The sequence below is a fragment of the Cyanistes caeruleus genome, chromosome 24, assembly GCF_971803275.1.
Source record: "Cyanistes caeruleus chromosome 24, bCyaCae1.hap1.1, whole genome shotgun sequence".
Lineage (NCBI taxonomy): Eukaryota > Metazoa > Chordata > Aves > Passeriformes > Paridae > Cyanistes > Cyanistes caeruleus.
The window spans coordinates 4,570,134-4,582,627 of record NC_141724.1 but is presented as its reverse complement, the minus strand read 5'-3'; the positions used below and the strand labels follow the sequence as shown (position 1 = coordinate 4,582,627).

Below are 12,494 nucleotides of genomic sequence, written 5' to 3'. Positions count from 1 at the left end.
GATCTCTGCTGTCCTGCTCAGGGAGGAGTTGGGAGTTTAGCTGACCCATTCAACTGATCCTTTTGTAAACTCGGACAATACGGGGCTGTATCCGCTGTTGCCTCCTTCTACAACTCAGAAATTTATTATCCCCCAGCCAAAGCTGGTAAGCTGCAAGATAAAAATGCTATTTCTGCCCAGGATTTCTACGGCTGCCTCCAAGCATTTGCAGCCACTTTCCAGTTATTAAAGCTCAGCTATGAAGAACCGCGTTCCTTCAGCAGAGATTTGCCTTTAATTAGCCAAGGATAAAAGGACAGTGGAAGACAACTCCGCTCCTAAGCGGAAAAGGCTCCGCTCTCAAACGCTGCGCCGTTGGCACTTCTGCAGAGGCAGGGAGCAGGTGCCTGGCAGAAGAGATTTGTTCTGCTTCCCTTGCCCGCCCCAAACCTTCACCTCTCGCTGGGTAAAACCACATCCCTGGGGCCTGACCCTGCTCTGTGCCCGCGGCCCCGAGAGCTGCTGGGGGGAGGGAGGTCGTGGCAGCTGTGGGGGCAGTGGGTGGGCTGTGCCGGGCTGGGCTCCGTGAGGATGTGAGGAGCGGGATGACCTTGGCATCTCCGGCTCCCCAAAGCCCAGCGCAGCTCTTGCCGGGAGCGCCTTTCGGCTGCATTAAAGAAGCAGCAAAACAAACTCTGAGCTCTCGCCCGCCCTGGGGTTTCTCTGCAAACCTGGGGGCTGCAGCCCCCGTCCCCTTGGGTCCCTGTGAACTCAGCAAGGCATCCTTTAAACCAACAACCTCCCAAAGACTCGTCCCTGGAACATGGTGGAATTCTGGGCTGGATCAACGCCCACAGCTCCTGCGCTCACCCAGGGTGGTGAGTGAGCTTTGCCCAGCAACAGCAGCCACAGAGAGCAGAGAGGGGTAAACCTTCTGCTGAGCCTTTGGGAAAAACTTCCCAGAGCCCCTGAGCCCAGGCTGTCCCCCATTTTTTTAGATTAAAAAGATGAGGCAGTGTGACTGTGGCTTGTCCCCAGCACAGGGAGGCTCAGGGCACTGAAATGTCCAAGCAGGACCTCGGCACTCCAGGCTGAGGAAAGCACCAAGTGCCTTCTCCATGAAATTGGGGTGACAGTACTGAATGAGGGGTCTCAGTACTGGGGGAATTCCAATATTTGGGTAGAGCTGGCTTTAGTCCTTGGATCTTATTTTTCCGCCCTAGTGCTTTGTAGATGTGGGGCCTCAGCAGACTCAATTCTGACTCTGTAAAAGTACAGATTCATATTTAATACACCCAAATATTGCCCTCCTTTGCCTAACCCCACCTTCTCCTGCCCTGGGCACTGTGCTGAGGTGCAGATGAGAGAGCTGCTCCCAGGAATAGGTTTCTCAACACCCAGCACAAATGCAAAGGAGGGACAAGGAGCAAGGAAGAAGTGGGAAGGAGAAAGAGAGACCTGGCCTGATTTCCAGAGCTGCAGGATAAATGTTCATCTCGGAGCTGTGCAAGCTCCAAACCTTTGCCTAGAGGTTACCTAAAGATAGACTGTGGGGGCCCCGCTTCACACGCCCACCCTTGCACATGTTTTGTACCCAGCTGCCTGGTTTAGGCTCTTTGGAATCACGGGCACTGCAGCAGCGATGGTTCAACTCAGCCCCACCACTCCAGAAAGCCCCAGAGCACCACCGGGAGGGCAGGAGCATCCCTGGATCATTCTCCCTTTCCCACTCTCAGCATCTCAGTTAATGGCCTCCTCCAGCCCCGGCCCAGGAAGTGCTCTCAGGCTCCGAGCGCCCACTTTGCCAAATGGAAGCAGATTTGCTCACAGGCAGTCAGGAGGGCTAAAAATTCCTGCTGCTCCCTGGGGCACGCACGATGGGCTGTAATGGGCTCTGAGCATCCCGAGCTTTCCAGGAGAACAACAGAGGTAGTGCTTTGTTGGCATTTGGATCCTCTCCTTCCTCGATGGAAATGAGCAGGGTTTGGAGGGCTCGAGCCCCTCGGCAGGGAGAGGAGTCCCTGCAAATTGTGCGCTCTGGTCCCAGCATGGGAACATCACCGTGCCCGCCTCAGAGGTCCCTGTGAGCTCCAGATGGGATCCATGAGAGATTTTGTGGGGTTTTGGCTGCCAGAGAGGCGACACTGGGCAAGGAAAGTGGCAGAAAGTAGGTCAGTGAGCACAGCAGAACCAGCCAGGCTGGGCTCAGTGGGGATCGGCCGCTCGCCGCAGTCGGGATCACGGGCAGGGAGCCGCTGCTCTGGGGCACAAAGAGCTGCCTGGGGCTGGGGAGGTCTCCACCTCGGCTGGGTGATTCTCCCAGCCTCTCCTGGCTTCTCTGAATGGTGTAAAAGCCCAAGCAGCTGGGCTGGAGGAGGATGCACACCCCTGATGGCATCTCCTGCATCCTCGGAGCGCGGCTGGGCTGGTGCTGCACGCTGACAGCCCGGCAATTTAAAATAATTACCGTGTCTGCCTCGCAGCCTCCGCTGCCATCGCCTTGAGAGCCCGTGCAGAGCAGCCTCTGCTGCAAACTCCTGGTACCACTTTGTGTTTAGATATTTATGAGCCCACGAGCTAACAGGACACTGATAAGGGAAGGGTTTGGCATCTGCCAGAGCCAGCTGGAGCCTCTCCTGGGCTTGGAGATGGGGTTGAGGAGCACGAAGTGGCCCAGTTTGGGGACTGCTTCCACTCAGCTCTACAGCAAACGGTGTGACACTTCCCTCAGGGTGCATTGCTCATAAACACTTCTGTTATTTTTTGTGCATTCCAATGGTTTTCCAGGCATAAGTGTTCATAACTGGCTGCTCTTGAACACCTCTTCTGCCCCCAACAAGAGCCGTCCGTGGGTTCAACCACTCATTTCTGTATTTGCACTGTCCTAATATTGAATTAAGATTTGCAGTTTGCTGGGTCCAGCTTAGCAAACCGCTACTGACAGGGAAACTGAGGCACATGTGGGAAGGGACATGGCATCCCCTCGGTCACACAGTGACACTTGAACCCAAGACTTGACTCTGAGCCCACACCAGGGGCTCCTCCATGACCAGTATGAGCAGATTGGGGTGGTTGAGAAGGAGGTTTGGCACTGACCCTTGGGTTACCAGGTGGTGCCACATCCCAGAGCCAAGCAGGACCAACCCTTCATGGGTGAAGGAGAATCTCTTTGTTCTCCTTGTGTTTCACACCATCCTCTGCTCACAGAGTGGGTTCTCCCTGTGAGAAGGGAGGCCCAGAGAAGTCACGTTGGCTGTGAAAGCCACCAGGCAAACAGGCAAACCCCAAACCTCAAAACCAAGTGCCCCAAACACCTCCCCTGCCCTTTGCTGCTCCAAGGTGCTCCTGGGAGAGGAGAAAAAAGAGCAAGAGAAAATATTGTTGCAGTTGTTCCCTGGGCATGGACAAACGAACCACTCCTCTGCAAGGACAGCTGAAGCCATCCCAGGGATCCCATCCCCATTTCCTTCCAGAGATCCTACCTGGAGACACCTCCAGGGATACAACCCCACGGATGATGTGCCACCATCCCTGTCTGTTTGCTTCTCCCTCTTTGCAGAGGGGTCACTTGCTTTCAAAAACCATCCACTGGGTGCCCACAAGTTTTCCCAGAGCAGCTGGTCCCCCAGCAGCACCCATTCCCTGTTACCTGCATGGACATGGCCGATATCCAAGCTGGAGGAGTGGGGAGCCATGGGGAACAGGGGCTTGACCCAGGTTCCAGCCCCATCCCCTCTGCTGGGGTGGCTGCTGGAGCTTTTTTGGAGCACATCCCATGGGAATGCCGTACACGCCGTGCAGCGTGTCCGATGTCCGTCACCGAGACCCAGCAGCTCCTCCTCCCAGGGGTTTTTGGGACTCTGCCCCCGCAGCCTGGCTGATGGTGGAGCACAAACTGATTTCCCTGGTTCAGGCTGCTTCTTTCTCTTCTCACCGAGGGTTAAGTTGTAGAGAAAAACATATCAAAAACATAATTACTTGTCCTTTTCCTCTCCCACCCTCCACAGAACTGATATCAAAATAACTCCTCAATAATATACATATTTATTTTCTCTTAATTAGTGCCGATATTTACAAAAATCGTGATACTCTGTGAAGAATAAATTATATACACTGATGATAAACCAGACAGCAAATGCTCATTTGGATATGTATGTACACAGCTCTGTATACCTATATACAACAGGCAGCCTTATTGACTCGGGGGCCCCCAGCCCCTTCCCACGCCCCCCCGGCACCCCCGCCCGTCAATAAAGCAGGAATTTCTATAAACACTGTGCAATTCGGATCCAGCTGGTGTCTAAAGTTGTGTCTAGCAAACGCATGGTTAAATGACTTGAAATTCCCATGAGTCCTCCTTTAACAGTTTATAGGCCTCTCTCCATTCCTGGTCCCATTTCTCCCGTAACCATGGAAACAAAAGGTTCAGCTCCAGCATCCTTAGGATGAGTCCTTCTTGGATTTCCTCTTCCTATTGATTTGCTCAAATTAGGCACCACATGCAGGGTTGATCCAATACCCATTTTTTTCCCCTTGTGCTTCGGGGACGACAGTGGAGGACAAGAGCACAGTCTCAAACAATGAGGGAGCAAGTGCAAATGGATAATTACATCTTATAGGCAGCAGAAAAAAAATAATAAAAATAATAATATTCCAAAAACCAAACCCCAGAAGACCAACCCCAAGCTCAGGACAGCCAGGCAGGGCTGAGGAGGGGATGTGGTGGGCCCATGTGCGTAGAGCTGCTGTGGTTACACGATGTCCAGCAGCTCCTACAAGCCAAACCATCCCCTCTCTGGAGGGAAAATATGAATTAGGGATTTATCTCTTGTCATGCACAACTGGGCTGGGGGATCCTGTCCCCGGGTGTAAATCAGTGCTGTGCTCCCAGAGCTGCTTCACCCCAGGCTGGGCCCTCTCCCCCTGATGGGACACAGCAGGATTGAAGCATTTCTGAGCAGAGGGATGAATTTTGGGCAGCCAAATGCAGAAACATCACAGGGACACCAAGGTGACACCGGCCAGGGATGCTGGCAGGGCTGGGGAAGGACAGAGCAGGGGCTGGTGCTTGGGGGGAACCCTTGTCCCCCCTTGGGGCTCCTGGCAGGGGCAGCAGCTGGTCCCCAACAGGAGGCACCAAGGGATGTGTCACATGGAGAAGGTCAAATGGTGCCAGGGGTGTGAGGAGAGAGCCACAGCCTTCATTTGAGTGCAAACCAAAATGGTTTGGGGCTGACTCTTTCTGTCCTCAGCCTGCTTCACCCCTGCAGCAGACTGACCAGTTCTCATGAGTGACCACCCCAGATAACTCCCATGGTTAACCACCCCAAGGGTGCAGACTTTGGGATAAGGTCTCGTGGTAAAGATCTTGAGCAAAGGTTTCAAGACCAAGCTGGAAGGGGCTTGGAGCAACCTGGTCTATTAGAAGGTGTCCCTGTCCATGGCAGGGGGTGGAACAAGGTGAGCTTTGAGATCCCTCCAACCCAAACCATTCCAGGATTCTGTGATAAAACTACCCTGGCTCCAGAATAGGAGCCACCACACTGGAACCAAAAGTCTCCATAGCTGAAGAGATTTAAAACCCAACCATTACAAACAATAACCCCAAAGCCCACTCGGTGCAGCACAGCACCTGCAGCTCAAACAAATCCCTTCAACCACTGCTTGGCTTTCCCTGCACAGTCACTGAAATGGTCAAGACCAGCCCAAGCCAGGACTTGGGGTTGGGAACAGACACTGCAAAGCTGCTGTTTGCAGAGAGGTGCGAGAATGCCACCAGACCCTCAGGATGCTTCCGCTCCCAAGGCAAGATCCGGATCTCCTTCCCTTGGACCCATCCCCAAGTATATTGCAAGCTCTGGAAAAGCTACAAGGCTTTGGCAGCAGTTTCAAAGGCTGACCCAGGAATTATCTGATAACAAAGCAAGGTCCTTCCTGAAATACCTCCTCCTCCTCTGTCTTTTTCTCTCCTTCTGTGTATTTATGCACAAATATGCCCATATTTATACACCCACGTGCCACTCTCATAACGCCAATCCAGAGATCCTTTTCTTCTTATAGCTCAGTATTCAAATCTGTAGGACTTTGACACAGTCACTGCAGAGATTAATTTTCCCAATAAAACATTTTGCTCCAGAGAGATCATTTTTTCCTAATCACTTGGTAGCATCCAGCTGGTACATGAGCCTCACCCCATTGCCCTCAGCAGATATTCTGGAAGATTTGAAAGGGCTGATGGGCTGCCTGCAGGCTTGGGCACGAGGCTGGGTGTTAGAAGACAACCCGCTCTGTAATCACAGCTTTCCATCTCTCCAAAACCATGGCACAGTGACTAAAACTAAAATAGAGGCGCTGCCTCCTCCGGGTGCCAAGCCAGGAGCACCTCCACAGACCAGAGAGCTCCAGTCCTCCATTCCAGGCCTGGAGAGAGGGAAATGGCTCCTCAGGAGGAGGAGAAGAACCAGACTACCTCTGTTTAGAGGCCTGATCAACTCTAACACAGCTGTGGGACCCTCCCCTTCCCCAGTCCCTAATTTAGCATCCTCAGTCTGAGCCTCTTTGCAGCTCATTTTTGCACCTTTCAGAGTCAGGAGGAGATAGGGATGCTCAGCATCTCCACAGAAACAGGCCCAGACTCGCTCAAACCACATTCCTTAAGAAAAATTTTTTTTAAAAAAAAAAGAAAAAAATATCACAGTCTCCTCCTGAAAAACTGGTTCAAGATCACATCAGTGAGTCAGAAGCAAAGCTAGAAATAGCACTAGAGCTCCGACCTGCAGGCACAAATCCCATTAAAAGCTGTAGGGGAACAATTTCTCTGTGCGAGGCAGGAGTCTGGACCCTTCTGCTCCATGTGGGCTGTCAGATCCCTCCCAGCCACGAATCCCTCCCAGCCGTGGATCCCTCCCACCTACAGCCCTCACTGACCCTTCCCACCCTGAGCCAAACATCCAAGCACTGACCCTGGGCGTTTTCCTTGTGCCCCCAGCAAGGGCAGCCCAGAGCCGAGCTCCCACCAGGGCTCGTTTTCCCAGGAGCATCTGCCAGGGTCCGTGCAGGAGGTGCTGGATCTGTCCTGAGGAAGGGACTGGCTGTGCTGGCATGGGGACAGTCATCACCTCACGTCAGTGACATCAGGAGTGTGGCCTCATGCTCTTCATCCCCGTTTGCCCCTGATGTGTGACTGTGGAACTTCCCCCAGCTCGGAGATGGGGTTGGGATGTTGGGATCCCGCTCACAGATCCGCTGTCCCCTCCTGCCTGGCCTTGGAAAGCCCACGGGAACACAGTGCCCAAAACCCCAACTCCCCAAAGGAAAAGCTCACCTTCCTCCTCACCAAACCACCACCACACACACCCACTGCTTTGGCCAATGCTCCTCCAAACCAGCCCAAGCCCTCGGGCATCCAACAACCGGACACTTCACAAAGTCTCACCGAGTGCCAGCAGCCTCCAAAGCACCTGCAGCAAAACCACCAGCAAAACACCTCAACCCTGACCAGGAATGGGATCACCTGGTGCCAAGGGCATCCAGAGGATCCCAGCATATCAGGCAGCTCCCCTGTGTGAGCCCCTGTCCCCACGGACCCACCACGAGCCGGATCTGTGGAAGTTGGCCGTCTGCCCTGGGAATCGTGCCTGAGCCGACGACTCTCGCCAGCCCTGTCCCATCCAACAGGATGAGCTTCAGAACTCAAGATTTATTGCTTTTGGTTGTGTTGGCTTTTTTGTGTGCATGAAGGGGCTTCAGGGTCTCCCATTCCCAGGCAGCCACAGCAAAGTGGGAGTGCAGGGCTCCCAGCATAACGAGATCCAATTAAAGACAGACTGGGGACCCGAGCACCCCTGAACCCCAGCACTTGGAAGCTGCTGGTCCTCTGCCCCACGCAGAAACAGGGACTGCCACGCACAAACCATGGATACTTGGAATTAATTATAGCCAGGCCTCAATCAATCAATCAATCAATCAATCAAATAAAACTGAGGAGTGATTCCACAAACCATGGATACTTGGAATTAATTATAGCCAGGCCTCAATCAATCAATCAATCAATCAAATAAAACTGAGGAGTGATTCCACTTGGCCAGGTGGAGCTCCATCAGCACAAGATGGATCCTGGTCTGGAGCAGCATTTGGAGCCATTGCTGTAGATACTTTAGCACCGGTTGGATTATTGTCAGGAGCAAGGGTTTCCTCTCTGAGGAAGGAAGGGTCTGGCTCACCCCTCCCCAAGCTCCTTGTGCTCACCCTTCATGCAGAGTTTCAGCACTGATCGTGCCCCAGTTCAGCCCAAATTCACCCCGACTGAACCCTGTTCCACAGCCCAGGGAGGCTTTGCTCAACTGTGACCTTGGCTGAGAATTTCCCCTGTCTCCCCTGACCTGGAAGAGGAGCAGGGCACCTCTCCCTGAGGATTGTCAGCAACAGGGAAAAAAACAAGCAAACCCACACAGGGATGGGGAAAGCAGGTGAGATTCCCCATGCATCAACAGCTCTCACCCATCCCCAAATAACACTGGGCATGAAGAAAGAGAGCCTCAGGCTCTCTGCACCTTGACCCACTGCTCTTGAACACCCTGGAGGAAGGCAAAGCAAAGGCTCAGAGGAGCCAGCTCAGATCCAGGCCACCTCAGCACGTGCCCTCTCCATCAAAAAGGAATAAAGCCCCAGCCCTGAGAGGGTTGAAAAGGAGCTTTCAAGCCCAAAATGCACCCTGCCCTGGTGACCCCATGGGCTCCAGGGGCAGACCACCCTGCTCCAGCCCATGTCCCACCATCCCAGCAGCCCTGAGCCGGGAAGCCCTCGATGCCCCAAGTGCTCTGTTTGCTGAGGATTCGGCCCTGTAGTCGCTCTCTAAATATCTATACACACACACACACGGGAATTCTACGGGAACGGCTGAAAACTGCTGATCAAACAAGTCAGGAGAGCTGGAACCTGCTATTCCACCTGCTCCTCGTGCCCTCTCCGATCCGTCGTGCTTTCTGCTCCTGACACCACGATTAATGACTAATTACTCGCCCCATAATGAGCGCAGGTGTTTAACTTTCAGCTCACCTTCCCTGGCTTGCATTCGTCAGCTCTTGTGTCTGGATGCTCGGACACTCAGGCCTTGCCTTGTTATCTCTCAGGCTTTGCACTGTTATCTATCCAACTGTTGTCAGCACACGCCTTCCCCATCCGGTTTTTAACTATAATGGAGATTTTTTTTTAAACTCCCATGAATCTCCTTCGAGCCACCGGAGAATCTATAAACACTATAAACATGAATACTGTATAGTCTACTAAGAAAATATATATTTGTGTGTGTATTAAATATTCAGATTCATGCAACAAATATCCATGCAGCTGTACTGTATTACTGGTTAAATTTCACTGCAGTATAAATATATTATAGGCCACAGCATAGTTGCTCCAGTTTTATATATAGATATAAAAAAAGATGCTTTTTCCAACTCATTTTCAATGTGTCAGTGGAGGTGTCTTTGGTGATCCTGGAAATATTGATGATGGAAGTGTCATCTAAATAAATAAATAAATTCCAAGCTCTTGATTTATTTACTCGTCCCTCCCGATGCCTCGCATAGAAAATTTAAGACTTAATAAATAATGTGCTGTCACACTAATTATCCCTCCCCTGGGCCTCACACTGGCACACTGCAGTGGCTGAAACTATTGCAGCATGCAGCATTCTCAGTTATGAAACACGAGCCGGGCGCTGCGTTCGCCCTCAGCTTTCCCGGGGCAGAACCCAAGCCCTCCAGCAATCCGGCCCCACGCCTGCAGCGGCCCTGCAGGAAGTTCTGCCTGACCTTTCCCAGCTGTTCCCTGTGCCTGGGAGCTGGCTGTCACCCAGGACAGGGACCAGGATTTGTGGCACCTGGGGGTGGCCCAGACCTGCCCCTTGCGTCCCCATCCCACTGCTCCTAGTGCCCGTCCCCTCTGTATCTTTGGAAACCCACGAGCCTGGGATGGGAGAAGGGCAACAAAATGGTTTGGATTTGTTGTGGGTTTTTTGCACGGACGCTTATTCGGTGCGGAAATCAAAGGTTAAAAGTCACTTACACAGCTATTGCTTCCCATGCAGAACCAAATATACACCGTAGAAAATACTGTATTAACTACAATGCAGAGCAGCACTCAATATCTGCAATTGTTCCACTTCAGCTTTAAATACGGGACTAGATTTTAGCAACTAGACATCGGTTAGCATTTTGGTGATATTCACATAGTTTGTGTTAGCTAGGGTGCAATTGGCTGTCTTCAAGTTCTCCTCCCTAAAATCCTCATTGCTATTGTTCACACCTTCCTGAATCTCCATATAATCAGACTTACTAATGGTAGAGGCACTTCTGCTTTTCTTTAGGTCAGGGGAAGAGGGGATCTTTGGGCAGCTGGTTACTTGCAAATATTGAGCCTGCTCCTCTCCCTCGGTCTCCCGGTGGTAGAAGTAATTGAAGTTAGACACTATGACGGGCACAGGTAAGGCAATCGTTAGTACGCCAGCGATGGCACACAAGGAACCCACGATTTTCCCCCCGATGGTCGTGGGGACCATGTCTCCGTAGCCAACAGTCGTCATGGAAACCACAGCCCACCAGAAGGCATCGGGGATGCTCGGGAACTGGGACTCGCTCTCGTCGGCCTCGGCAAAGTAGACGGCGCTGGAGAAGAGGATGACGCCGATGAAGAGAAAAAATATCAAGAGGCCCAGCTCCCGCATGCTGGCCTTGAGAGTCTGTCCCAGGATCTGCAGCCCCTTGGAGTGCCGGGAGAGCTTGAAGATCCTGAAGACCCGCACCAAGCGGATGACTCGAAGGATGGCCAAGGACATGGCTTGCTGGCCCTGCTGACCATCCTCTGGCTTCTCGGCCAGCTCCGTCCCTAAGGTGATGAAATAGGGAATGATGGCTACGATGTCTATAATGTTCATGATGTTGGTAAAAAAACCAGCCTTGCTGGGGCAGGCGAAAAACCTCACCAAGAACTCGAAGGAGAACCAGATGATGCAAAGTGTCTCCACGATGAAGAAGGGGTCTGTGAAAGAAGTGGACTGCTGGTACCCCATGCTGCTGTTGGAGTAGGGGGGATGGCTCAGCCCGCTCCCGTGCATGTCTTCATTCTCATCCCGAAATATGGGCAAAGTTTCCAGGCAAAAGCTGACGATGGAGATTAAAATCACCATGACAGAGACAATAGCTATAATCCTGGCAGGGCCTGAGCTCTCAGGGTACTCAAAGAGCAACCACACTTGTCTCTGAAACTCGTTCTCAGGCAGCGGCCTCTCCTCTTCCTTGATGTAGCCTTCATCCTCCCGAAACATCTCCATGGCTTCTTCCCCCAGTTCATAGAAGCGGATCTCTTCGGAGAAGATGTCTAAGGGCACGTTAACCGGCCGCCGCAACCTCCCCCCGGACTGGTAATAATACAAAATCGCATCGAAGCTGGGTCTGTTCCGGTCAAAGAAATATTCGTTCCGGAGAGGGTCGAAATACCTCATCCTCTTTTTAGGATCCCCTAGCAAGGTCTCTGGAAACTGGGCAAGTGTCTTGAGCTGCGTCTCGAAGCGCAGCCCCGAGATGTTGATGACCACCCTCTCACAGCACTCATGGTCGGTCTCAGGGTTGTACGTGTCCTGCGGGTGACCGGGAAGAGCTGCAGCTTCATCTGCAGGATCTCCAGTAGCAACTGTCATATTGGGCTTTAAAAGAAATCCTTATGCTAAACTCTTCCCAGCGCCCAGTGGTGGGATCGGGTTCGGGGCAGGGCTACTATCCTGCAGAAGGACAGGTACGTAGGTTTGGTAGAGTCTCATGAAAAGGCGAAGGGATGAGATAAAAAAAAAAGAGGAAAAAAAAGGAAAAAAAAAAAAAAAAGAAGAAGAAGAAAGAAAATCGCCCCTGCTGAGAAAGAGAGAGATGGAATAAAGTTGGGGGGAGGAGAGCAGATCCCTTCTCTAGCACGTCTATCCCCTTCCTGGAGGGGTTAATTTGCCTTCCTTGGGATAGAGTTCAACAACTCCCATCTAAACCCATTAGGTGAAACACCGAAAACACCTGAGGAACCAGCACCTGTTCGAAACCAGCGTGGAAAAACTGGCACTGCTAAACCAGGGCGTATTTTTTGGCTAAAAATAAGAATTCCAGTTAAAAAAAAAAAAATAAAGAGCGGGGAGGGAAGAGAAAGGAAGGAAGAAAAATAACCCCATCCAGCCCTGAAGTGGCGAGAGGACCCCGCGGGGTGCCGGTCTCAGCTCATTTCCAGGCATGCAGCTAAGGGTTAATTAACATTTAACCTTACGATCTCAGGCAATCTACCCTCCAGGAAAGCTCCAGCTCCGCTTTTAAGTTTAACACCTTCCCAATCCTCTTTCCCTGGTGACATGCTGCCCTCCCTGCCTGCAGCCAAGCTCTGCGGCTGCCGGAATGTGGAGCCGGCGGTTCCAGCTGCCCCGCCGACCACCGCAGTCCCCCTCCTCGACAGCTGGGGTCCCGGCTCCTGTCATTCTCTGCAAA

General features: G+C 52.3%; 1 protein-coding gene across 1 annotated transcript; it reads right to left on the bottom strand.

Moving 5' to 3' along the window:
• Window positions 1-4,004: 4,004 nt before the first annotated feature.
• Window positions 4,005-11,674, bottom strand: KCNA2 (potassium voltage-gated channel subfamily A member 2). Its single transcript, XM_023942319.2, has one exon. The coding sequence runs from the start codon at window positions 11,672-11,674 to the stop codon at window positions 10,175-10,177; it is 1,500 nt and encodes a 499-aa protein (XP_023798087.1). The 3' UTR covers window positions 4,005-10,174.
• Window positions 11,675-12,494: the final 820 nt, after the last annotated feature.

Bases quoted from the DNA above. Each gene is read 5' to 3' on its own strand.
- KCNA2 (XM_023942319.2), bottom strand. From the start codon at position 11,674: ATGACAGTTGCTACTGGAGATCCTGCAGATGAAGCTGCAGCTCTTCCC.